At 37.0% G+C, this 27,626-nt stretch overlaps 3 protein-coding genes across 4 annotated transcripts in view; 2 read left to right on the top strand and 1 right to left on the bottom strand.

Moving 5' to 3' along the window:
- The window catches only part of LOC139763048 (acidic mammalian chitinase-like), a 57,103-nt gene extending 49,330 nt beyond the window's left edge, over window positions 1–7,773 (top strand). The window contains exon 9 of the mRNA XM_071688612.1: window positions 7,472–7,773. The gene's annotated coding sequence lies outside the window, so the exon portion shown is untranslated. The remainder of the gene's footprint in view (window positions 1–7,471) is intronic.
- LOC139763386 (uncharacterized) overlaps window positions 1–9,313 on the bottom strand; it is a 46,800-nt gene extending 37,487 nt beyond the window's left edge. The window contains exons 1-6 of the mRNA XM_071689398.1: window positions 9,157–9,313; window positions 7,450–7,617; window positions 7,162–7,276; window positions 2,720–2,852; window positions 2,313–2,417; window positions 511–633 (exon numbers count right to left, since the gene is read on the bottom strand). Of these exons, the coding sequence (XP_071545499.1) occupies window positions 511–633; window positions 2,313–2,417; window positions 2,720–2,852; window positions 7,162–7,276; window positions 7,450–7,598 (625 nt within the window). The 5' untranslated portion in view covers window positions 7,599–7,617; window positions 9,157–9,313. The remainder of the gene's footprint in view (window positions 1–510; window positions 634–2,312; window positions 2,418–2,719; window positions 2,853–7,161; window positions 7,277–7,449; window positions 7,618–9,156) is intronic.
- A 1,097-nt stretch (window positions 9,314–10,410) lies between these two features.
- On the top strand, window positions 10,411–26,412 carry LOC139763047 (kelch domain-containing protein 10-like). 2 transcript variants are annotated; one of them, XM_071688607.1, is made up of 9 exons: window positions 10,411–10,600; window positions 13,398–13,543; window positions 15,013–15,171; window positions 15,924–16,004; window positions 16,720–16,871; window positions 19,224–19,426; window positions 20,025–20,164; window positions 21,892–22,144; window positions 25,473–26,412. In XM_071688607.1, exons 1-8 carry the CDS (start codon window positions 10,522–10,524, stop codon window positions 22,120–22,122), a joined length of 1,191 nt encoding a protein of 396 aa, XP_071544708.1. In that variant the 5' UTR covers window positions 10,411–10,521; the 3' UTR covers window positions 22,123–22,144; window positions 25,473–26,412. The 2 variants fall into 2 exon arrangements, with proteins under 2 accessions (XP_071544708.1, XP_071544709.1); XM_071688608.1 differs by lacking the exon at window positions 13,398–13,543 and having other exon boundaries at window positions 10,462–10,600; window positions 25,473–25,610.
- The last annotated feature ends 1,214 nt before the right edge of the window (window positions 26,413–27,626 follow it).

Here is a 27,626-nt window from a genome sequence, read left to right as displayed (position 1 = left end):
GTATGGTACCAAAATAAAAGGAGTTGGTGTGAAAGGAAGACCAGCTATGACATGGGAAGTAGCAGTGCATCCGCTTTGGTGTGTGATCATAAAAAAAAAGCATCTGGATCAATGAGCCAAATCACAGTGGAAGCAGCTAACATGAATTTCTTTTAAAAAAACAACAAAAATAGAGGTATTCAGAAAGCAGGCAATATTATAAATGAAGGAGACTGAGGAAGGTATGAAGCTAAGAATGCTGGACAAATCAAAATGCATGAAGGAAATATTGACATGAGAAAGATTTCATCCGGGAAAAGCATACCCAAGACAAGCAAAAGAGGTTGGGCATGATGAGAAAATGTGTTTGACCAATCAAAGATATTCTCTTTTCTGGGTCATTCTGCTCTCAAAAACCTTTTGTTAAGTGGGATACATCATGCAAGTTATGAGTGAATAATGATAGTTTCAGTCAGACAATATACCTTATAGAAAAAACCTGCTAGAAACGATGAATAAAACTACTCTTACCAACAGGAGGCAAATCCTCAACTTCTCCTTGGCTGAGATCTGAATCCTCATAATCTGGGAAATCTGCCTCAGTGTGTGCTTGAATAATATCTGGTGAGGCACTCTTTCTGTTCAGTCTTTCCTCTGGAAATGCTGAGGTAATTAGCACACAATATCATCCAAACATAAATATCTAACATGTTAATAATATGACTGATGAGAATAAAAATCCAATGTTAAAGACTTAATTATTCAAGCTATGAAATGTGTCTCTAAGAAAATATCATGGAAAGACTTAAAACATAATTCTGTAAACATATAAATTTATCTATGATTACCCTAGAACCCCTTCCTAAAAGGGTCCTGGTGGTCCTCTTTTTTCCAGGGACCCCTGCAGCTTGCACTACACTTAGGAAAAGGGAAAGATTGACTAATCTAAAGTGAAAAGTGAAAAGACTGAACTCAATTTTGTCAACAGGCAGGAATACAGCCTTGTCAAAGGCGACTTTACGCTTGTGGTGTAATCTCAAGCAGTTTAAGTACCATAAATATGTTATAAAGACAAACATAGAACAATAAGTAAAGAGGCAGAAGGAGGGATACTAGAGAATATATTTGATATTTAATTATAAATATGCTACATGTTAATCTCCAGTCTGACCATCCATAGCCTGATACATTCAAAATCTAAATGTCTAAGCATTTTTCACATCAAAGAAAGACATGATTCTTCTAGTGTGAATTCGAGAGTTAAAGTTCCATGCTTTTCATGTCATTTCTATGGGTTTTACTCTCATAATAGCATCCAACAAGCATCGACATACAGCACTTAACATTCTGTGTAAATGCCAAATTCTCGGCTTATATTACACTTGTTAGAAGTTATGACATAAAATTTTTGAGTAAGTACATTAAATCAATTATCCCTGGGGCTTAGCTACAAAAAGAAGGCTCTGATTTCAGTATGTTATACATAACAGCTGGAAAGTGAATGTGTGCATGCGAGGCCACTGTCTGCTTGTTCCTGATGTTAGCATATTAAGCCACTACAAGCAACTAGGTATAAGACAGAACAAAAAATGCTTTATGAAAGTCTTACTAAGTTCATATTTCATATTTCTCATACAAATAACATTTGAGAACTAATACATTCCAACAGAGTGACCATTATCTATTGTTCACAAAATCTGAAACAGGAACAGTTTGGATCCATGGAATTCTGACTGGAATTCTACTTGTACCGTATTTTCTATATCTCTGTGAAATAGTAATGAAAATCAACAGGTTGCAACTAATTAAGAAACCAAGATACAGTACGTGATTACTTGAAGAACTGATGATTCCTTAGCCAAGATACAGCACCTCAGAGACTCCTAAACCATATTCACTAAATAGCATCATGAACAGCACATATGATGATGTTTTAAACAATGTAAGTTTAAAGAACAAAAGACTATTGACCAAAAAGCAAGATAGATAGTACATACCCTGGATCAACATGTCGCAATCACTTCAGAAATTAACATATTTGATTCTGTCTTGGAATGCTTAAATTTGCTTGAATTTCCTCATGCTACTATTCAATCATGGGATACCCTTATGTTAGCAATGTCTGATACAGCTTAACAGTTGACCTTTAAAATCAGCAGTTATGATACAGTCATTTTACTTCAAAATTGCATGAACAGAAACATCCCTCCTCTGCTCCTTCTTTATAGATTCAGCAACTACTAATGATGAACTGGCATGGCAACCAGAATTAAATTCAATAATTACATAGTTACCAATATACAGAATGTCCTAAAAAAAAGAAAATAAATCACCTGATTCACCAACACTGCAAGTATTCAGCTGCCTTTTTTCAGTTCTTGATACTTCTCCAGTGGACATGGTAGTATAATCCAATAAAAACCTACTTGAAGACAAACCTGACAAAACAACACGTATCATTCAGAAAATAAGGCAATGTTAAGCATTTACTCTTTTCTTTTTATTATACATGTGAATACCTGTCCAACCATAAGATTACTTCAAGGCAGAAAGGGAGCTGATGGTTCAGCTACCATTTCTTTCTCCTTTCTGTGGCATCAGTTATGAGAATTAAACTGAATAATGATGATCAAAGATTTATAATCAGAATGAGAAAAAAACACAATTTGGATAATACGTGCACAAAATTATCCAAATATATTCATCCAATATGCATTATCATGTATCACTACTAACTCACCACTCATTCCCTCTACATCAATCAGAGGAACAGCCATTATGCCCTCATGATAGGAAGAATCTCTATTCAATGACTTTCCCTGAGGCAAGCTTGAAGTTTGTCTTGCAGGGACTGCCAATCTTCCATCGGCACTCTAAAATAAAAATGTGTTTTAATTCAATAAACTTCTCTTAATACTGGTGAGGTATATTTCTAACTTATGGTTCTGGCACACAACAGACAACCAGTGCATGGAAGCGAACTATCAAAACAAAGTGGCCTCCTTAAGTAACTGGTGAATGATACTCTTGTCAGGATACCAACTGATCAAGACCACTTGATGACAGTTAGCTTTTAGTCAATCTAGCTACTCATCTGTCCTTTTGGGATTGATGGATAGATACCTAATGTAAGCTGAATAATGATAATGTATATGTGTATGTCTATGTATGTATATGCATGTATACGTTGAAATGTATAGGTATGTATATATGCGTCTGTGGGCGTTTATATATATATATATATATATATATATATATATATATATATATATATATATATATATATATTTTCTCCATTCAAACTCACCTCCCAATTGACTTGACCCTCAACCCTACTGTACCTAATAACCTTGCTCTTATTCACATTTACTCTTAACTTTCTTCTTCCACACACTTTACCAAACTCAGTCACCAGCTTCTGCAGTTTCTCACATGAATCAGCCACCAGCGCTGTATCATCAGCGAACAACAACTGACTCACTTCCCAAGCTCTCTCAACCCCAACAGACTTCATACTTGCCCCTCTTTCCAGGACTCTTGCATTTACCTCCCTAACAACCCCATCCATAAACAAATTAAACAACCATGGAGACATCACACACCCCTGCCGCAAACCTACATTCACTGAGAACCAATCACTTTCCTCTCTTCCTACACTGGAGGAAGTGAAGTGTTTTAGATATCTGGGAGTGGATCTGTCAGCGGATGGAACCATGGAAGCGGAAGTGGATCATAGGGTGGGGGAGGGGGCGAAAATTTTGGGAGCCTTGAAAAATGTGTGGAAGTCGAGAACATTATCTCGGAAAGCAAAAATGGGTATGTTTGAAGGAATAGTGGTTCCAACAATGTTGTATGGTTGCGAGGCGTGGGCTATGGATAGAGTTGTGCGTAGGAGGATGGATGTGCTGGAAATGAGATGTTTGAGGACAATGTGTGGTGTGAGGTGGTTTGATCGAGTAAGTAACGTAAGGGTAAGAGAGATGTGTGGAAATAAAAAGAGCGTGGTTGAGAGAGCAGAAGAGGGTGTTTTGAAATGGTTTGGGCACATGGAGAGAATGAGTGAGGAAAGATTGACCAAGAGGATATATGTGTCGGAGGTGGAGGGAACGAGGAGAAGAGGGAGACCAAATTGGAGGTGGAAAGATGGAGTGAAAAAGATTTTGTGTGATCGGGGCCTGAACATGCAGGAGGGTGAAAGGAGGGCAAGGAATAGAGTGAATTGGAGCGATGTGGTATACAGGGGTTGACGTGCTGTCAGTGGATTGAATCAAGGCATGTGAAGCGTCTGGGGTAAACCATGGAAAGCTGTGTAGGTATGTATATTTGCGTGTGTGGACGTGTGTATGTACGTGTGTATGGGGGTTGGGCCATTTCTTTCGTCTGTTTCCTCGCGCTACCTCGCAAACGCGGGAGACAGCGACAAAGTATAAAGAAAAAAAAAAAAAAAAAAAAAAAAAAAAAAAAAAATATATATATATATATATATGTATATATATATATATATATATATATATATTCACACGTGTATGCAGGTGAGTTGGGCCATTCTTTTGTCTGTTTCCTTACGCGACCTCGCTAACACAGGAGACAGCAACTAAGTATAATGAAATAAATAAATGAAATAATAATACTATATAATTTTTCATACATATTAGCCATTTCCTGGATTAGTAAGATAGTGTTAAGAACAAAGGACTGAGCCTAAGAGGGAAAATCCTCACATGGACCCCTACTCAGTTCTTTCTTTTTTTTTTTTTTTTTTTTTTTTTTTTATACTTTGTCGCTGTCTCCCGCGTTTGCGAGGTAGCGCAAGGAAACAGACGAAAGAAATGGCCCAACCCCCCCCCCCCCATACACATGTACATACACACGTCCACACACGCAAATATACATACCTACACAGCTTTCCATGGTTTACCCCAGACGCTTCACATGCCTTGCTTCAATCCACTGACAGCACGTCAACCCCTGTATACCACATGACTCCACTTCACTCTATTTCTTGCCCTCCTTTCACCCTCCTGCATGTTCAGGCCCCGATCACACAAAATCTTTTTCACTCCATCTTTCCACCTCCAATTTGGTCTCCCTCTTCTCCTCGTTCCCTCCACCTCCGACACATATATCCTCTTGGTCAATCTCTCCTCACTCATTCTCTCCATGTGCCCAAACCATTTCAAAACACCCTCTTCTGCTCTCTCAACCACGCTCTTTTTATTTCCACACATCTCTCTCACCCTTACGTTACTTACTCGATCAAACCACCTCACACCACACATTGTCCTCAAACATCTCATTTCCAGCACATCCATCCTCCTGCGCACATCTCTATCCATAGCCCACGCCTCGCAACCATACAACATTGTTGGAACCACTATTCCCTCAAACATACCCATTTTTGCTTTCCGAGATAGTGTTCTCGACTTCCACACATTTTTCAAGGCTCCCAAAATTTTCGCCCCCTCCCCCACCCTATGATCCACTTCCGCTTCCATGGTTCCATCCGCTGACAGATCCACTCCCAGATATCTAAAACACTTCACTTCCTCCAGTTTTTCTCCATTCAAACTCACCTCCCAATTGACTTGACCCTCACCCCTACTGTACCTAATAACCTTGCTCTTATTCACATTTACTCTCAACTTTCTTCTTCCACACACTTTACCAAACTCAGTCACCAGCTTCTGCAGTTTCTCACATGAATCAGCCACCAGCGCTGTATCATCAGCGAACAACAACTGACTCACTTCCCAAGCTCTCTCATCCCCAACAGACTTCATACTTGCCCCTCTTTCCAGGACTCTTGCATTTACCTCCCTTACAACCCCATCCATAAACAAATTAAACAACCATGGAGACATCACACACCCCTGCCGCAAACCTACATTCACTGAGAACCAATCACTTTCCTCTCTTCCTACACGTACACATGCCTTACATCCTCGATAAAAACTTTTCACTGCTTCTAACAACTTGCCTCCCACACCATATATTCTTAATACCTTCCACAGAGCATCTCTATCAACTCTATCATATGCCTTCTCCAGATCCATAAATGCTACATACAAATCCATTTGCTTTTCTAAGTATTTCTCACATACATTCTTCAAAGCAAACACCTGATCCACACATCCTCTACCACTTCTGAAACCGCACTGCTCTTCCCCAATCTGATGCTCTGTACATGCCTTCACCCTCTCAATCAATACCCTACCATATAATTTACCAGGAATACTCAACAAACTTATACCTCTGTAATTTGAGCACTCACTCTTATCCCCTTTGCCTTTGTACAATGGCACTATGCACGCATTCCGCCAATCCTCAGGCACCTCACCATGAGTCATACATACATTAAATAACCTTACCAACCAGTCAACAATACAGTCACCCCCTTTCTTAATAAATTCCACTGCAATACCATCCAAACCTGCTGCCTTGCCGGCTTTCATCTTCCGCAAAGCTTTTACTACCTCTTCTCTGTTTACCAAATCATTTTCCCTAACCCTCTCACTTTGCACACCACCTCGACCAAAACACCCTATATCTGCCACTCTTTCTTTTGGAAAAGTAAAAACTGGAAGGGAGGTTTGTAGCCCCCGCTCCCTTCCCTTTTGGTTACCTTTTATGACACGCAGGGAATAAATAGGACATATTCTTTCTCCTCTATCCCCAGGGATAACATATATATATGTATAAATGCATATATTCATATTTGTTAGCTGTCATCCACTCCCGTCATCCACCCTGCCTCACAGGCAACAGCATAAATGCACAAAGGAAAAGAAAAATTAACATTTACATTCTTTCCTGCTCCCCATATCTGACTGCCAACCCTTGCAGCAGTGAGGTAGTGCCAAGAAACAGACAAGGAAAGGTGATATCCTTTCACATTCACACCCGAAGTGTCACATGTAATGTAACAAAACCACAGTTCCATATCCACACCAAGGCCTCACAGACTTTTTCTTTCTGTATTATACCCAACTGACTCTTCCACCTTAATAAGGTAGTATCAAGCATAAATGGAGTGGCCTCATTAGCATACATTCACTGAGTATTAGAATAATTTCAAAATATTTCTTTTGAAATAAAATGACTGTTGATGTGCACTTCTGGGCTTATGCTGTCCAAATGAGGTTTCTTTAACCAAACACATTTCTTATATGAAAAACAACTTACCTTTAAAAACGTTGTTTGACTTGTGCTACCAGTACTTTTCACTTGTTCAAAACCCCCTGTACTGCCCTCAGATGCCTCTTCCAGGGTATGTAGATACCGCTTTGTCAGGTCTTCCCTTTATTTATGCAAAAAAAAAAAAAAAAGTAAGGTAAAATACTGCAAGAATACAAACAGTACAGTATATATGACAACACTTAGAAGACTGTCACAATGAGCAGAGATGATGAAAGTGAAATTAATTTCACAGATGATCAAGATGAACATAATCTGGATTTCAAGAAGACTAACCTAGACATTTTGTTCCCAACAGTGGAAGTAGCCTGTGGGCCAGAATTGTCCAAAAATCCATCATCATCAACAGTTACAGTTGGGTTGTAACCAAATCCGGTAATTATTGACTGGTCAGCGTCCACTGGAATGCGGTTATGAGCACTCATCTTAAAGACATACCATCACCTGTAAATAAGTAAATTAGAGCTTGGTATATAAACATTTTATGGCAATATAAATAATAAATGATGTTCTCATTAACACTGAAGGATTTACCTGTGCAGGACTCACCAAATTCCAAAATATAAATCTTCGTGAAATAAAGCACACATGAACCGAAAATCTTTTTATTTCGCAGGAACTTGTAAAGGAATGAAAATAACAATATAAAAGAAATGTGAATTACTTGTTGCATATGACAAGCCCATGTTTAAGTTTACATTCATAAAGGTATTACAGTGCAAATGTAAAATAAGAAACATGAAAATTCTCACTTCTCAACAAAGTATTACACAATTGTCTTTTTTGTATCTCACTACGGTACTTAAGGAGAAAAGTGATCTTTAACATAGTGATTTTTCAATTTAATCATCTACTTAAACTATTCACAGTTTTTTCTCTATTTACTGACCAACAAGTACCATCTAATGAATTACTGTACATGGATTCTCAAAGCTCAGTTTACTGAAAAAACAATAATAACAAATCATTCTACTAGGCAAAAGCCTGTTTTACAAGAAGTATTTATTTCAATCTATTGAAAGAAACCTACAGTACATAAAGATGCTTTGAGGATCAGGGCCTACACATGCAGAAGGGTGTGAGGCATGCACAAGATAGAGTAAACAGAAGTAATGTGGTATAAAGGGGGTAATGTGCTATTATTAGGATGACCTAGGGTACAAGAAGTGGTCAGATGAAACCACAGAAAGGCCTATGGGACTTTCCATGAGGATAAAAGTGTGACTCCTAATAGAGGACAACAAAGGGATGGCAGATGATGCCAACGAGCAAAAAGATACCTAAATGTCTGCTATCCAACAGAGGTGACGTAATTAATGTATTGAAGGAACTTCCAATGAGAAACAGGGACAACTGACGCACTACTTGGGATTGGAAATGTTTTTGTCATGATAGGGAACAATAATGAAAAGCTTTCCAATCACAGCATTGCTACTACTCTGCCTTACAGACTACGTACATAAATATGAGGTTAAAACACAGTATAGGTACACAGGTCATACAAAAAAAAACAAGATATCCATGCTAGACTGAGTAATGGCCTAGAAAAGGACTGGAGGGGGTTACTGGCAGTGAACATTGCACCCATTAAAGGATTTGCAAAAAAATGAATACACTCTACATCTTTAAATTTCATCTATTTGTCGTCCAATTTCCAATTATGCAACATCTCTGAAAAATAAAGCAAGTAATAATATAGCACAAGAGGAAATAATTACCAAAACATTATAAGTAGACTTTGAAATAATAAATATAATCTGCCCAACACACACGTGACCCACACATGCTTTACTTCCCATCATTCTGCTCAAATTCCATACATTCCAAACATTGTTTAATATAAACCTTGAAATATTGTACATCTAATCTTGTACCTTCACTAAACATTGTATGGTAGTAAATATTCATATATGTCACAATAAAATTTGTAAAAAAAGGATCAACAAAGCACTGAACGTCTATATTCTATAAAACATTACTCACTTATTTGCAACACACTTTTCTGTGCTTTCCAAGCACCATGAATAGCTCTAGGATAAATGCACTTCCTTTAATCTATCATAGGTGGAAACATATAGAGATTTGGTGATATTGTTTCACTTGTAACGAACAGCAACAGTAAGTGGCAGTTGAATCTGGTGCCTCCACCATGCAAGTGAAGAGCAGCCTGCGCCCGACACAACAGTCTTATGATTGTTAAATACAGTATGGTTATGACCTAGAAAAAGATATGTATTACACACATTTATCAATAATCATATGATAATCCTCATGTGAAAATTTGAGAATATTCTGCATGGTATTTCATATGTTGACTGATTTGATATCCCTATAGTCATCTTTGTCTTGGAAAAAATCGTTTGTTTACAAAATAATAATCAGCTGAAAACCATTTACATTTAAAGACCTCATAAATTTATTTCTTACATACCTCTTCATTACCAAATTCCATTAGTTCATAGTGAATTATCGATAAAAATTATAGTTAAGTGTTAGAAGTGTATTCTATGCTAACTATCCTTCCAAAATCGCGAATCTAGCATGAGCTCTCCTTTTAAAGGTTCCCGGGCTTAGGTTCCAGAGACATTCTCAAAATAGTAATTAGTACATGTGTAATGTTTTAAAGATACCAATACATACGTGTACATACATTCTTTTTTAGTATGGAATAGCAGGAGAGCGCTGAATTATTTTTTAAAAGCTAAACTAAAAATGTATTATCAGATAATAAAAACACATTAGTCTTAATTTCAACACCTTGCTTCAAAGTTATGTTTCTTCATTAATGGTATCATAACTGGAAATTGCAAACTTTATCCCCCTCTCACTATTTGATTATCCATCTCTCTCTGATACTGCTTAGAATGTCTAAAACGCATTAGAGACAAATCTTTTACACACACACACACACACACACACACACACACAATTTGGTACTCTTTTTTCATCCACCATTATCAGCTCATTTTCCAAATATCATCAGGCTGATAAAATAACACACAGCTGTGGTTTTCCAGTGATTTTATTTGGATGGTTATCTGAGCTTCAGTACTCTAAAAACCAGGGTTATTAAGACCATAAACTAATGTTTCAATTTAGAATTAGAAAATATTGGACATATTTTTAAGATAGTTGATATCATCTAAGACCTTGAATCATGTCATTATATGTATGGTCCTAACTACCGAATGAGATGGACTAAGTTTATCTTCCCATGTGCCAGCAACCGACCCTGTGCGCCAGGTTTAGGGGGAGGCAGGGGAGTGAACGCTGGCTCCTGCCGTCACCCTGGCATCAACATTGCACTCTTGAGGTGGGAGTGAGGTCCTTGATGAACCTTCCCTACAAATGTCACCGAGTAAAGGGATATATGAATTTAGACCTCTGGTGTTTCATCCCGTGAGGCCTCGAGGAAACCTCAAAGATGGTGAGAGTGTTATGAATTATGATTTTTCTTTGATATGATAAATCATCCCGTTAATCTACAATTTCCAGTTGGCCCTATGTTTAGGATGGATTGGAGATTGGATGAAATTTCAGGGACAATAATGTGTACTAGAGTCGTACCAGTATATACTGACTCTGATGATTATTTTATTTCCTTGTGCTACTGTACTTGAATTAATCAACGTCAAGTAGAAGGCAAGTGGAACAGACGTAGTTTAGGGGCATAACAGAATCTACTAATTTGTGAGAAGCTTATATTAAAGGACTCCTTACACTTAGTGGAAAGTATTTACAAGAACGCTGAGGATGTGCTTAATGTTACTCATGCATATTGATATGTAGTATGACACACTAAGGTGTATGTGTGACCCATATCCTGTTTAAGGTACATTAAGACGTATATGGAATTCCTGGCTTATTAAAGTTACGTTAAGATGTATTTAGAGCTACTTTATCTAATTCATTCATGATTTTGGAACTCTGAATTAGGTCACCTTTTTATCTCTACCTCCATAGTTATACCGAAATTAGAAGTCTAAATCTGTAGTAAACACTGAATGTCTTTCACAAGGTGAAGGTTCCAGGCCTGTGTAGAGTATTCACTAGACCTTCTTTCACATCAGGAACAAACTGCGGACCATATGTTCGAAAGTTGCCATGGAAGTAGAAAACTCCAAAATTGGTCAAAATTGACTAAAAGAATGTTGTATATGCCACCCAGATTGCCAGTTTTCAAATGAGTTGGTAGATATGAAATTATAAATAAATAAAAGATTTGCAGCAAGTCAAAGAAAATTCAATTACGTAGCCAAAGAGATCTCAGCAGATGGTTCTCCAAACAGCAATACTTATTCTAAATAGTGAAGAACTAGATTTTATTTATTTACATATAATGAAAGAAAACATTGTAAAAGAGTTTTCTGTAACTTTGCTATGCAGCTCAGTTGATTCTTTTGTTTTTGTTGGACCGCCACCAGTGTTTTGTAGAACCCTGATCTTCATTGAAAGTCCTGGATTTCTGGAATTTACTGATACTTCTCCAGATATAGAGATCTTGCAGGGCAATGCCACATAGAGAAAAGGTGTTTATTCTTCAAAGCTCACCTTTTTTATTGTCGTAAGATGATATGGTTCTTTTGAAAGGGTGAATTTACTGACTTTTTATTGTTAAATGGATCCATTTACACTTCTGATTATATACAGTTATCAAGGTGAATCTGCATCTTATGTATCTTCATTTTGCTTTCATGAGTTTAGGATTTATGTTTTTTCTTCACCTGCACAGAATTCCTCATCGCAGTATGTGGTTGCACAATTGTTAGGTATAGAGAATATTTCAGTTATTTTTTTCCAGTGAAATCATGTGTTTATGGCTAGGTTTACATCGTAATGATGGTGAAAAGTATGATTTCTGTAATGAAGGACCATTAATGACCAGGGATTTTTATTTCAACTTTAATGATTACCAATAATTTGCTGTCAAAAGCTGTGCAATGGAAGTAGTGTTTTTGTGTTAGTAAATGATTGTAAGAATGGTTGGCTTTGAGTAGATGTGGAAGTTTCTCAGAGCTGTGGGTTTTTTAATTTACCTAAGCATGAGGCATCATGTGAGATGCACGTGAGCCAGGATGATGGTGATATATATTTGATTCATAGTAGAGGAGAATAACATACACCACAGTTGTTAGAAGATGCTGCTTAGATGCTTCAGAGGAATAGATGGAGGAAATGATAGCTCAAAGGATAAAAAAAAATTAAAATGGATAAAAGAAAGACCAAGATTCATGTCTTTAAAGATGGTAGGCTGTCTTAATGTAATAACCTTGAATAAAGAATAATTAGTTCTGCATGAATTAAGATATTTGGCAAAGATTGATTGACAGGGTCAACATGGGGAAGGCTGAGTTTAAGAGTAAAGTCACACAAAGGAGAAGACTGTAGTGCAAGGAGAGTTATTGTGAACAAGGAAGTTAACTGTACAGTGTACAAGAAGCTTGCTTGTTGGTTTGTTTCTCCCCATCTTATATCTGGATGCATAAAAGATTGTATATTAAAGGTGTCAGATTTGCATGGAACAGTTGAAATTAGAAGAGTAGGTAGGGAAAGAATGAGGGTATAAAGAGATTATGTGGTGAGAAGAAATCATAGGTAAGATATACAGAAAAGATTCTTTTAAGATTATCTTGATATGGCTATGTAGGATGCCAGCTTAGCCATGAAGGCATGTTAATGTGGTTTAAGGTACAATGAGAAGAGGTAGACTGTAGAAGGGATTGACAGCTGCAGTGATTGAATGACACAGGCCAGAGGTATTTCATGTGATGACACCAGATGATTTATTCTCAAGTATAGTTGTCATTTTGTACATGAAAGTTAACGTATTAGTAATACTATACTTGCTAAATCCAACTTGATTAATCAACTTGATGTTCTCTGTGTTAAAAAGTTAGAGGGGCTTGAACTTAGTGTACAGTGATATAAGATAAGGTTTTCTATTTGTGTGTAATGTTGTGTTTACTTTAGCACTAGCACTTTGGACATGAATTAAGAAATAGTGAGTTGAACTGAGAGACTACATGCATGATTCACTCCCTGTAAATAAAACAGTTAAAGATTAGAAAGAATATCTTTCTTTGCTTATGTGAATAGCTGAAAGTTATTGTTTTTCCCCTGCTGTGAGTAAAGCCGTCAAGGATAGTGATTGATTTATGAAGATGTGATTTTGTTGTCTGAATATTGTCAGTGGCTTGTTGGCTAATATAAGGTTTTCTGAACAGGTACACCTCTACCAATGCCAAGAAGTGGTCATCGTATTGTTTGCTACGGACTCTCTTTCTATTCCTTTGGTGGTTACAACCCTAAGATAACTATAAATGAGTACTTAGATGATACATGGCAAAGAACAAATCCATTATTTCAGGAGGTTTGTAGTATTTTTCCTGTTAACATTATTCTCTAAGGACAGGTGTAATTGTTATAGCATTAATACTTTGGTTGATGTCCCAGACTCTTTCACCTCTTATCATATAACTTCATCATCTGTGGAAGAACTGATAGCTTTTAGTAGGATACACAAATATCTCATCAGACCTTTGATTATTTATGCAGATGGTCTGAATCGTACGTTCCCCTTTCATTATCACATTACCACATCCACTGACAAATTTATGTTTCTTTATTGTAGATTTAAATAGCTGCTTTGAAAAAATTATCAAAACTTTTGATAATTTTGAATGCATGTATTAAGTCTCCATTTAGCATCTTTTTTAAGGTGAGTGGATTAAGGTAGTCATTTATCACTAGCCATAATCATTGGAAGTACATTATCCATGAGGTGAAGGGTTCCTCTTCATATGCTGATAGGCCTTTCTGGTCTTTAGCTAAGGGCATCACTAATGACTTCTGTCACTCGTCTTTTTCTTTATTGTTCTGTTCTGACAATTCTGTATATGTCTCTCCCATAGGCAAAGTAACTCTCTTTGGTTTCCATCTCTCCTCTAAATGTATATTAGATGATTCTAATGTTCCTTTATCCCCTGATGCTTCTCAAAGTAATCCTATACCCCTTCCCATAATCACTTTTCAAACTGTCCAAAAGCACTTCTTACTCTGGACACAAGTAGGGCTTATAGTTCTGATGGCGTCCATCCCCAGGTACTGAAAGATTGTGCCTCTGAACTTGCTCCTGGACTTGCTTGTTTGTTCCATTTCTGTTTAAAAACCAGAACTTTTCCTTCTTCTTGGAAGCATGTGTTGATACATACCATCCCTGAGCTCTCCCAGGCTAGCTTTAAAACTTGATCCACTTTCTCTGCATTGTTGGCTCACTTCCCCTCTTTTACAGGTATTACCTTGGTGTTTGCTCCTAAGAGCTGGTTATTGTGTGCCACCACCACTAGTTGGACCACGCAGTACTCAGCAAGCTGCTGCATCACATGATTACTTTCTAGCCCGTTGGCAACTCAAAGACAGGCCAACTTGATAACTGTTTCTTTCCCTACACCTTGAAGCTTTAGAACTCTCTACACTCTCATAACTTTCTAGTAGCTATGACCTATCATATTTTAAAAACAGGTTTTTCACTTCCACCAAAATATGTAAATACTTTCCCTTGTCTCTCTCTCCTTTTTTTTATGCTTGATATGACATCCTGGGACATGTTGCTTTCAAGCTTCTAGTATTGGCCTTTTTCTAGTATCTTTTTGATAAGGTCAAGACAGCCCTGCATTTTATATAAGATTTGAATATTAAGGCCCCCAATTATGTGTTTATATTCTTAGAAGCAGCTTTTAGTGTTGTTTTCATCATTAGTACTTCCAGTGAAGGTATTAAGTCAATTAGGGTACTCCTGGTGTCACAGTATTGTATATATCCTCTATGTCTTTTTTACAGCTATGGCAATTCAATACAGTGAGCAGCACTTGGACGAGAATTGAGGGTCGAGGTGGAATGCCTGAGGAATTAGCTTCTCATTCGGCTGTCCAGCTTGGGCCTAATATGCTTGTGTTTGGAGGAACAGCTATGCCATTTGGGGACTCCTCTTCAGATTCAGTAAGGAGGAAGCATTCTTCGGCATTATTTAAGTCTTGCTCCTTTTGGGGGGAATTTCCTCTTTGTTACACAGTGGCACTCAGTGCATCAATGCTTGCTTCCCTATCCTGACTCTATCTTAAACTTCACTCCACCAGACATATACTAACATGAAATTACCTTCCCCAGACATTTATGGGTTGCATTTTCTTGTCTGTGTTTTACTGGCCACCTGAGAATCTATTCAACATTGCAAACATCAATTCAGAATTTTGCAAGACCCTTCTTGTCCAAGATGCAACTTACACTCTGAAGATAATAAACACCCATTCCTCAGTTGTTCTGGACTTGCCTATCTGAGTAAGATACAGCATCATCACAGTGAGCAGGGGATACAAAGAGAACTTATTTAGAACAATAACTCATTTGGGTGTTGAGTGGTAGTTTCATTCTAAAGTTATTGTCTGTTCTGGCACATTGTTTTGAATGGATAATTTTTTGATTTTAGGACTTGTTTTGAATTACTGAAACATAATTGGCTTACAGTAACAATGCTAACTTTATTTCCCTCCTTTTATCCTTAAATATATCTTTTTTGCCCCTGACATGCACCATGACCTTATTTCACATTAGTTACAGTGTAACCAATACCCTTCAAAGCTCCAATTTTGACTTTAAATTAGGGACTGTGTTCAAGATGTATATATGTGATCTTCAGATATAGGAATTATTGATTCATTTTAAGTTATTTTCATTATTACTGTGCCTTTCAGTTGTATATGTGTCACCTACCTACTGGAGAGTGGCAGAAAGTTCTCACCAATGGAAAAATGCCAGAAGCAATGTATGGACAGGTAGGTTTGCTGTAATGATCAGAAATTTCCTTGAATTAAATCATGGTAACCTCTCCACTATGTGTTACAGTACACCAATTGCTTTTGATCTTGGATATCAGTGTCATGGAATGAGTAACAGCATTATTATTTTGAGTGTGTAGTCTCCAAAAGAAGTTTTCTTTTTCTAAAAATTAAATATAAGAGGGGCTTAAATTATGATGAAAAGAAAGTTACAAAGATGTAAGAAAGGCTTTGATTATGAGGAAAAGAAAGTTGAAAATGTGAAATGTCATCAGTATTCTGCAGTATTGTTTTTAAGGAATAGTTGAATTTCATAGTAGTTCAACAATTTGAAATGAGTAATGATAAGAGCATTTAAGGGAGGATGTACTCACACTTGAAAACATGGATAGGAGAGTAATATACACTTATGAATTGTGTATGTGACAAAGTAAAACAGAGTTTAACATGAGGTTAGATTTTGTTCACATAATATACATGAAAATATTGAGGATCAGCAGGAAATCATGGTTATGTCTGCTGTCTGTTAAGTTGTAGTGTGAATATGAATGCAGGTATGTCTTGAAAATGTATGTCCCATTAAAAAATTCGAAAATATTTCTTGAGTTTTTCACATCAAAGAGCACAGCCAGTAGCATTTACCACAACTTTGATCAGGCAGGAGTACTGTATTGCAGATTCAGACATAATCAGCAAAATTCTATTCTTTCAGGCAGTGTGTCTTAGTGAAGATAAACTCTATGTAGTGGGTGGGACCACTGGATTCCAGTACAGTATTGATGTTCACTGTTTAGACCTAAACCAGAGAGTGTGGGAGAACCTTTCACCACGTGTCATGAGCTCTAACTCTATTCCAGAAGAGAGGTAAGCATCAACACCCATTTCTTACCGCTGGTTATCAGTCAGTCTCGGAACCTGTGTCTTGAAGGTTATTGCTTAATGCCATTGTCTCAAGTCTGTTAAAGCTGTTTATATTCTATGTTGACAAACAGGCTGATCCTCAGTTTACACCTCACAAGATGAGATTTGGGAGGATTCATCCAGAATGTTGAAGTGACTATCTAACCACCTTGTAACTTGCTTCAAGGAGCTTGAATACTTAAGAGCTGCCACACCGTATCAGCCAAGAAAGATAACCCGTCCTCAAAATTGGTGTGACCTCTGGCCCCACATGTTTCGGTAAATAGGATTTAGTCCATACTTGTTTAGGCTCCATGTAACTTATTGAGCTCTCATGTGATGATTGTACTAAGGAAAAGCATTTTGTTAAGTATAATAAGATGCTACTAATTAATAGTTTTCTTTTTGCCTGGATCTTAAAGATTATTAAAGACTTATCCAGACAACTTTTGCTATTATGGTAAACTGTCTAAAGCTCCTTAGACAAGTCAGGCTTTTCAGATGGGGAATCAGAGAGCTTAAGTTGTCTTAAGATTGTAATATTGAGATATGATTTATTACTGCTGAACCTGATATTGAAAGAATGAAATTTAACAGTCTACTGAGCAGAAATACCAACAGGAGTGGGATGTGGAACAACCTTACAGTTCTTTATACTGATTTCATTGCTGTAGGCGTGGAGGAGTTAACCTCAGTCAGGGTTAACAACTTGATGACTGTTTAATTTGTTGTAGAGGGAATACGGTAATTTGCATAAGGTGGACTCCCTTATCAGTCAAATTGCTTAGACAGGACAAGTCTTGAAAGCATGTGTCCTTCAGTCCTCACTGAGAAAGAAATTGGTCCCACTACTCAGAACTGATTTATATATTAATGACAATAGAAAGAAAAAGGAAAATTTTGTTGTAATGATAATCTGGATATCATGATTATGCACATAGAACTATTCCTAATCATGTAAGTACAGATATTTCGTTTGTAAGGGTGAAAGGGTAAATGGAGATACAAGTCTCAACAGACAAATCAACTTAGTATGCTGAATGAGTAATTATGAGGGTTGTATCTTTATGGAAGATTTTTCACTCTGTCTTTGCACATAAGTCAAGGATATATATGAATTATCCATACACTTGATCTGTCCATGTCTGTTTACATGATTATTAAGCTGATTTCATCATTCAAATTTGGGAAAGTAACTTGCATATTATTACTTCTGTACTCCTCAGTTACTGACTGTGAAATGCCCTATCTTGCATCCAGATTCTTACTTACTTCATTATTTTACTTCTTTTTATTGATAGTTCCCCTGTTTCTTCAGAGCCTTAAGGTAGACTGTGGGGATATGGCAGAAATATTGCCCACCTCTTGTTTTATCCATATGTATTTGCAGATTAGTTTTTACACAGTACATAGAGTTGAAAGGACCATGTAGAACCAAGTTTTTTATGTGACTTCATATTAGGCAAGGATAGAAACCTGATTTCAAAGTCAGAATGTCAGTGATCAGGCTCACTGTAATCTAAATGAGAAGTGCTTTTTCTTGAGTTTTGCATATTATCTTTAACTATATGTGGCTTTGCCTTAAAGCATATTAGAACTGTAAAGGATTTTAAGGTGACAGGTCAGATGTGGGGCCTAGATGTGGAAAGGGAGCTGTGGTTTCAGTGCATTACACATAACAGCTAGAGACTGAGTGTGAATGAATGTGGCCTTTGTTGTCTTTTCCTAGCGCTACCTCGTGCACGTGCGAGGGGAGGGGGTGCCATTTCATATGTGGCGGGGTGGCGATGGGAATGGCTGAGGGCAGCAAGTATGGATATGTACATGTGTATATATGTATTTGTCTGTGTATGTTTATGTATGTATACGTTGAAATGTATAGTTATGTATAAGTGTGTGTGTGGGCGTTTATGTATATACATGTGTATGTGGGTTGGTTGGGCCATTCTTTTGTCTGTTTCCTTGTGCTACCTTGCTAATGCGGGAGACAGCGTCAAAGTATAATAAAAAAAAGATAGGTCAGGTTCACTTCGACTAAGATGAAAAGAATTATTTCCAGGTGGTATCTTCAAATATATCATGTATGGAAACCACATTTCCCTAGCAAATCTTCTGAGAAGAAATGCGTACAGTTCATGTTGTTTCCTTTTGAGTAATTACTGTCTCATTAAGTCAAGTAATATTAAGATAAAGGCGTAATGATTTTAACTTCATGTTAACTGCATTTATACCATGCATTTAAGTGGAATATTGTAAATTTACATGATTATTTTCATGGAAAATATATTTATAGATTTAGATTGTTGCTTTTTACAGGTATCGTCATGAAATAGTGGAACACAAGGGAGCACTATATGTTTTTGGTGGAGGGAGGTCTGATGCTGCTTGTGACCTAATTTGCTTACCAACTTTCCTGCTCTCAGAGCAAGTATGGATAAGCACTCAGACACGGCCAGATCTTCAGAAGGGCACTTTTCCTCAGCCCAGAAGATGTCATGTCGCTAGTAAAGTTAATAATTGTAAGTTTCATATTGTTTTTACCAAATTTGATAATCATTTTTTATCCATATTCATTGCAGACTTCATGAATTTTGGATTGAGTGGTTTGTTGAAAATGGACTGGTGATTAGAGAAACCTGGTTTGAAAAAGGAGCATACATTAGTTTTTGTGGGTGTGTGCTTGATATGCAAGGCAACTAAGAGCAGTTGGAGTTGGGAAGGATTCTCTTCTCTTTTATCATCAGTTTCCAAAAAAAGAGAAATGAAAGAAAGAGCCAAGCCAAGCCAAGGCTAAATTTGTTCCTAATTCTGCCTCTCTAAGGTGGGAGAGGCAATTGGAGATTAGAGGATTTGAATTTGAGCAGTTTCATTCAGTGTGGAGTAATTCAGAGGTATATAGTGACTAAAGTATGAAGATATCATTGAACTACACTACAAAAGCAATAAGATTAATCTTAGACAACAGCAGATAAAAACAAATAAGAATTTTCTTTTTGCATCTTGTAAAATTCATTTATTATAACACATCAGTAAATGTAAGGAGGTTGAAGAAGGTATCTTTTGATGAGACAAAAAGTGGTTGATTACAAGTGATTAGCTAATTGTCCTTTGTTTCAGATGTGTATATCCATGGTGGATATAATGGTTCAGAGGCATTTGCAGATCTCTGGAGACTTAATTTGACAACATTTGAATGGCAAAAGTTACCATGCAAATCACCTGTTCCACTCTACTTTCATTCAGCAGCTGTGACAGAGGTAAGAAACTTTTTCTACATATAGGTATAACTGGTAAATAATATGTTTAGTAGTTTTTTATGTATATGTATATATGTGTATATGAGTGGATGGGCCATTCTTTGTCTGTTTCCTGGCACTACTTCGCTGACGTGGGAAACAGTGATCGAGTATAATAGAATAGAAATATAGTTTTTTATATAATGATGTATGCCACATATTTCATAAATATAAAATGTGTTTAGATTCAAAACTCTTGTTTTATTGAAATGATGACATTAGGATGATAAGCAAATTACCAAGACATGAGGGTCGTATTTTGAGGTGACAGGAGGATAAAGTAGCTGCAGCCAACACCCTTAACATCATTCCCTGATACTGTCATTACTGTCATGGGGTGGCACCCTCCTTGAAGAAGGATTAACGAGTCCAGTTACTGTGACAAATAGGCTCAGCATACACTAGCTTGCCTTCATCCATTCCTGGCGCTATTCCACCACACAGGAAACAGCATCACTACCCCCTACTTCAGCAAGGTAGTGCCAGGAAAACAGACAATAAAGGCCACTTTCATTCACACTTAGTCTCTAGCTGTCATGTGTAATGCACCAAAACCACAGCTCCCTATCCACCTCCAATCCCCACAGACTTTCCATGGTTTACCCCAGATGTTTCACATGCCCTGGTTCAGTCCACTGACAGCACGTCAACCCCGGTATACCACCTCGTTCCAATTCACTCAATTCCTTGTATGCCTCTCTCTCCTGTATGTTCAGGCCCCAATCGCTCAAAATCTTAGTCACTCCATCCTTCCATTTCTAATTTAGTCTCTTGCTTCTCCTTGTCCTCCTCCGTCTCAAACACACATATACTCTTTATTAATCTTTCTTCACTGATTCTCTCCATATGCCCACACCATTTCAGTGCACCCTCTTCTACTCTCTCAACCACACTTTTTATTTCCAGACATTTCTCTTACTCTTTTATTACTTACTCAATCAAACCACCTCACACCACATATTGTCTTCAAACATTTCATTTCTAACACGTCCACCATCCTCCATGCAATCCTATCTATAGCCCATGCCTCGCAACCATATACCATTGTTGGTACTACTATTCCTTCAGACATACCCATTTTTGCTCTCTGAGATAATTTTCTCTCCTTCCACACATTCTTCATTGCTCCCAGAACCTTCACCCCTTCCCCCACCCTGTGACTCACTTCTGCTTCCATGGTTCCATCTGCTGCCAAGTCTACTCTTGGATATCTAAAACACTTCACTGCCTCCAATTTTTCTCCAATTTAACCTACATCCCAATTAATTTGTCCCTCAACCCAACTGGATCTAATAACCTTGCTCTTATTCACATTTACTCTCAACTTTCTCCTTTGACACACTTTTGACACACTTTTCCAAACTCAGTCACCAACTTCTGCAGTTTCTTACACAAATAAGCCACTAGAGCTGCATCATCAGTGAACAACAACCAACTCACTTCTCAGGACCCCTTTTAAGGGGCTCCAGCTTTGAGGCTGTGCTACATCAGGTATCAGGGAAGTGTTGGACTCCTTTGGAGTGAGATGTCTCTTAATGAGATTGTACTCTTTTCATCCACTGACAGTGATACAACTTTGCCAGAAGTGACATTTCACTCATATTGTGACCACATGCAAGCAGAGTCCAGTAACGACATCGTTGTTTAAAGAATGATTGCTACTGTATTATTTTCCTACTTTACTTCAGGAGGGATGTATGTACATGTTTGGAGGAGTGAAGAACCTTGAAGAGAACAAACGCACTTCAAGAGTAACCAAGGTGTGGCTTTGTGTAGGGAAACTTCGTGATATCTGCTGGGAAGCTCTGTGTCACTATACACCAAACCTTCCAAGCTTACCTCCGTCAGCACTTCTTCAGATGGGCATTCCTCAGTACATTGTGGATAGCTTGCATCACCAGACACCTGCATATGGATAGACTACACATGAAAGAATGATGGGTAAACAAATTGTTATTTATTCGGTGTAATGATTGTTTCTTAGGAGTAGTGATCAAAATTTTTTGAAACATCTAACATTTTTCCTCTATTCACACTGGGGTCAGCTGTATAAAACCCTCTCTGACATGCATTCTTTTGTGTTTAAATTCTTTGTATGCATATTCCTTATCTCTCCATGATCTTCATCTTCCATTACACAACAGTATTATCACATAGTGAACATCATAAGTAATTATCTTGTTATAAGACACTATGTTGTATGGTTGCGAGGCGTGGGCTATGGATAGAGTTGTGCGCAGGAGGATGGATGTGCTGGAAATGAGATGTTTGAGGACAATGTGTGGTGTGAGGTGGTTTGATCGAGTAAGTAACGTAAGGGTAAGAGAGATGTGTGGAAATAAAAAGAGCGTGGTTGAGAGAGCAGAAGAGGGTGTTTTGAAATGGTTTGGGCACATGGAGAGAATGAGTGAGGAAAGATTGACCAAGAGGATATATGTGTCGGAGGTGGAGGGAACGAGGAGAAGAGGGAGACCAAATTGGAGGTGGAAAGATGGAGTGAAAAAGATTTTGTGTGATCGGGGCCTGAACATGCAGGAGGGTGAAAGGAGGGCAAGGAATAGAGTGAATTGGAGCGATGTGGTATACAGGGGTTGACGTGCTGTCAGTGGATTGAATCAAGGCATGTGAAGCGTCTGGGGTAAACCATGGAAAGCTGTGTAGGTATGTATATTTGCGTGTGTGGACGTGTGTATGTACGTGTGTATGGGGGTTGGGCCATTTCTTTCGTCTGTTTCCTCGTGCTACCTCGCAAACGCGGGAGACAGCGACAAAGTATAAAAAAAAAAAAAAAAAAAAAAAAAAAGACACTATTTTACTTATTTTCCATATCTCATCTCTTTGCATTACCATTTCTTTTCTAATTTGTATCCTAATCACGTTAGCAAATTTGTCTCTTGAAATTCTTCTTTGCAACTCTCTCACACTATCTGCTTCCTACAATCAAAATTGTCCTGTGAACCATTTGCCTTCTGCTAGCACTGCCCAGTCATATTAGAGCCCAGTCATTGTAACTCCTTCCATTAGTTTTTTCTTTACCTTTCTGCCAATAATACCCATCTTCTGAAATCAGGGAAGCCATTTTCTAAAGTTATGGCAAGTAGATGGAGCTACATGTATTTACAAATAACATATCTTCACATGTAGATGTGAAAGTCAGTGAATATGTGGTCAAGAAGGATTCTACATGTGCTGTCCTCTCTTTGGTAATTAGATTTGATTTGATATATACACTACAATTGTGTAGATTGAAATAGCCAAGATGATCAATGAATAGGTATATTGCTGAACATTCTTTAAAACAATTTGGCTTTATAAAAATGATGTTCAGAGTAGTATTCTACACAATTTTGTGTGCTTAGTTGTCACAAAAGTAAGCATGTTGTGGATTCTGCAATAAGAAATTAAACTTCTTGATTTTGATCAGAATATATGTGCTACCAACTATTTTGTGTACTTAATATAAGAAGTTGAAGCGTAAAATGGAATACAAATGGCAACAGATGACTGAGCCATTTTGAGGCAGCTTGTAATAATGGGAGAGATCAGAGTAGTGAGAATATAAAAGCAATAAGATGACTTTAGGAATAATTGCTGTAAACTTTATACAGGAGGTACAAATATTATCTGTTATGAACTTCAAGAAAATGTATCCATGATGTTGCATTCAACTACTTTGATTGGTAAATCACTTTGCACATTAACAATCCTTCTGAAATGATTTGCCTCATTTGAAGTAAAAACATTTACCCATGAGTTTGTATCCATTCCTCAAATTGGAATTAGGCAAATCTAGCTCTTAAGTATCTTCATAGATTAAAACTAGCAAAGCCTGAGATAGTATTGAATGCCTGTATTAAATCGCATCTTAACCTCTTTTTTTAAGCTAAGTAAGTTTAAATTATGTTGCTGGCTTTCATAGGATTTGCTTCTCTGACCAGGAATTATTTTGATTCATCTTGGTTGCTCATGGATGTACTCTCTCCATTCTGTTCATGTCTTTTTCAAGTAGGGCATCTAAAGCTGAACATACCATTCAAGATAGAGATATACTAGTAAATTGTAAAGTGAGGATCAGTTTCATAGACTTCACTTCAAATGCCCTATCTTTGAATCCTAGAATTTTGTTTGCCTTTTTACTGCTTCTGTTCACCATTTACTTGGGTTTTAGTCATTAGGGAGTATTACACTTAATTTCCTTTCCTCATTTGCCCTTTTCATTGCTCAACAGAATTCTTGCTATTGCTTGCCTTCTTGCTTTTACTGCTGATGTGTAAAACTTTGCACTTATCAGTATTAAGATTCTTTTGCCTTTTGTCTTTTTCAAGTAGGGCATCTAAAGCTGAACATACCATGCAAGATAGAGATATACTAGTAAATTGTAAAGTGAGGATCAGTTTCATAGACTTCACTTCAAATGCCCTATCTTTGAATCCTAGAATTTTGTTTGCCTTTTTACTGCTTCTGTTCACCATTTACTTGGGTTTTAGTCATTAGGGAGTATTACACTTAATTTCCTTTCCTCATTTGCCCTTTTCATTGCTCAACAGAATTCTTGCTATTGCTTGCCTTCTTGCTTTTACTGCTGATGTGTAAAACTTTGCACTTATCAGTATTAAGATTCTTTTGCCACCTGAGAGCCCAGTCCATCAGTTTGATTATGGCAATATCTGTTCTAGATATATGCTACAGCTTCATTTGTAAATTTTGATATTTTATTACAACATAGCCCATAATCAATGTGACTAATGTACATCAGAAAAAGAACCGGTCCCAGTACTTGATACCTTTAGCACATCACTTGTTATATCTGACCTTTCTAAGGCTTGACCATTAATCATTTTTCTCTGTATATGTCCTGTGAGACCAGTTATCTAATCACCAAAACACATTTCCATATATACCACATAATGTAACTTTGTATTAGTAGGTAACAAGAGGATATGAATTTTTAAGGTGCTGAAAATTTGTCATGAATGACTAATAGTTTTCTTTTTGACTTCAGAATAGATGTGACAGAGTAACGTGAACCAGTTATAGGGTTTAGGTAACTACATACAGAAAATCAGTGATTTGTCTGCTTTATAAGTGTCTCGTGTACATGGATAATCAGAAGCATTTAGTTTCCAATGAATCATACTACGTGCTATCTAATGTGTTGCTATCATCATATAACAGTGCATCATATTGTCTGATTGTTCTGAGATGCAATACTGTTATTTTTGTGCAGTTGTACTATGGAACTTTGAGATTCTCTTTCTCTCTTTTTCAGTTTGGTTGTTGCTGATATGGAAGAAGCTGAAAAACATGAAATACTTTTTTGTATGTTCATAAAGTCTCTACAGTGGTGACAGTGCAGCTGCTGTGGTGCTGAATTATTAAGAAATTGGTCTTGTTATATTTAGTGTGGTTCAGATTTGAATATCAATATTTTCTTTCATTTAAATTTACAGGTTATTTCATGTATGCATTTCTTCTGTTTGTGTACCAGTAATATGCTTATGTTGGTTTTTAAAGTAAAGTAGATGTTAAGTACATAGCAGTCTAATATATTGTATCTCTTCGTATATTAAATATTTAACAACTGTGTTTTGCATCTGTATTTATTAATGCAATAATCATAATTTATTAGAATAAGTCTAATTGATGAAGAAGCATGATTATCAAGAATTTTAAACTTGTTAAAAATCAGAAAAAAAGGAATCATAGTACTGTAGCTTTAATGTATTTGATGTAGTCATGCTGCATCATCACAACTGTTTTAGATCAAAAGTGTTCAGTTGTGCAATGTAAGCAAAGCATACCTTTTAGCAAGTGTTGCTATAGCTAAACTTTAAGGTAACAAGGATAACTAACTGACAAGTGATATCTGTTTTACACAGTATGAGCTACCTTAATGTACCTCTATTTTGGATTAGCCTGCGTACCTGTAAGAAGCCACTTAAAGCTGTCAGATGTGCTCTAATTCGTAATGCTTTTAATAGCTGAAAGCCACATAGCAGCTGCTTCAGAAAGTTTCTGGTGTGCACTAATCAAAGAATCAGTGACAAAAGACGACATTTGTAACAGAAAATGATATCTTTATGACTTATCTTGCCACCCTGAATTTATTTCACTTGCATTTATGTTTTTAAAGTCAATATAACTGTTTATGTAGTGTATTGAAACCTTGATCATTATGACTTCATTAAACTAGAGTTTGTCACTAACTGAATAGCATTGTCTTGATGCTTCTAAGCAATTCCTCAAAATCCAGGCTAAGTACTGCTGACAGCTCACCATCTGGAGGTGTCTTATTGCCACAAAAAATCAGTTTATGGTTTCTGGGCAGAAAACGTAATCACAGTGTCCTGATTTTCACAGAACACTGCATCAGATCATAAAGAACCGGAAAATCTTCATATCTTTTTGAAAATAAAATAAAATCAAATACCTATTCCTTGTACGACTCAACCTTATGATGTGAACCTGACATTACTAATTCCTTCCAGGATGAATGCCAATCACACAACGGGATTATGTATGATCATATAGCCACTCTTGGCCAATCATGGTATTGTACCTTCCTCTTGGGGCTAATACTGGTTCAGTCAGTGTTTGTCCCACTTGTGCGAACTTTTAAATTTATTTATTATTCATCAGTGATAAATTGCTTCTGCCATGGGATCAATTTGTTCCCCAGCTACCTCAAGATTTGGTTAACTATCTGATGCAACCAAAGGGCATGTGGAGATGAGAAAAATTGGCCCACCATGTGCATGCAAATTTAAGTGTTTCCTGAGATGTGCTTATGAGATGAAGCATCTCTCAGTGACTCCTTATGGCATTAGAGGTTCCATTTTTGAAAAGGCTATCCTTAGCCTACATACCTTAAATTGACAGCTTGCTTGCATTAGGAAGATGTTCCTCTTCCTGATAACAGATAATAACAGAAGTAAGGCAGGCAGTAACAGAAAGTGAGATCTATATTACTAATAACAGTGAAAATGTTAGTGCTAAATTGGTTAATTCCATATATTCAGGTGACAACATTCATATTAACGTTTAGGAATCATTTCTATGAGTGTATTAACAATCTACAGTATTCAGTGCACTATAGAAGCTAATGGTACATGTTCAAGAATGTCAAAAATACTTTAAAGTTTGGTCAGTAAGTATGAAAAGGTTTTGGGTCTAACAATGTGAAAGCCACAAAGGATGAGCCATTAATTATTGGCAAAAATCAAAATTCAACATTAGGTAGTGACCAAAGATTGTCCGTGCCTCTGCAGAGTTTTGGTATCTATCTGGATTTTTCAAATGCAGATTGAGCATCCCTAATCTGAAAATCCTTAATTCAAACTGTCCCGAAATCCAAAACTTTTTGAGTGGTGACATGACGTTACAAGTGGAAAATTCCCCACCTATACATTTATTTTTTTTATTG

This window comes from Panulirus ornatus, chromosome 46 (genome assembly GCF_036320965.1).
Source record: "Panulirus ornatus isolate Po-2019 chromosome 46, ASM3632096v1, whole genome shotgun sequence".
In the NCBI taxonomy this organism is placed as follows: Eukaryota; Metazoa; Arthropoda; class Malacostraca; order Decapoda; family Palinuridae; genus Panulirus; species Panulirus ornatus.
Note: the sequence above shows the minus strand (reverse complement) of the source record. Positions and strands in the feature narration are given on the sequence as shown.

Bases quoted from the DNA above. Each gene is read 5' to 3' on its own strand.
- LOC139763047 (XM_071688607.1), top strand. From the start codon at position 10,522: ATGTCACCGAGTAAAGGGATATATGAATTTAGACCTCTGGTGTTTCAT. The intron at 13,544-15,012 runs GTTTGTAGTATT...TCTTTTTTACAG, and splicing joins CAAATCCATTATTTCAGGAG to CTATGGCAATTCAATACAGT. The intron at 15,172-15,923 runs GTAAGGAGGAAG...TGTGCCTTTCAG, and splicing joins GGGACTCCTCTTCAGATTCA to TTGTATATGTGTCACCTACC.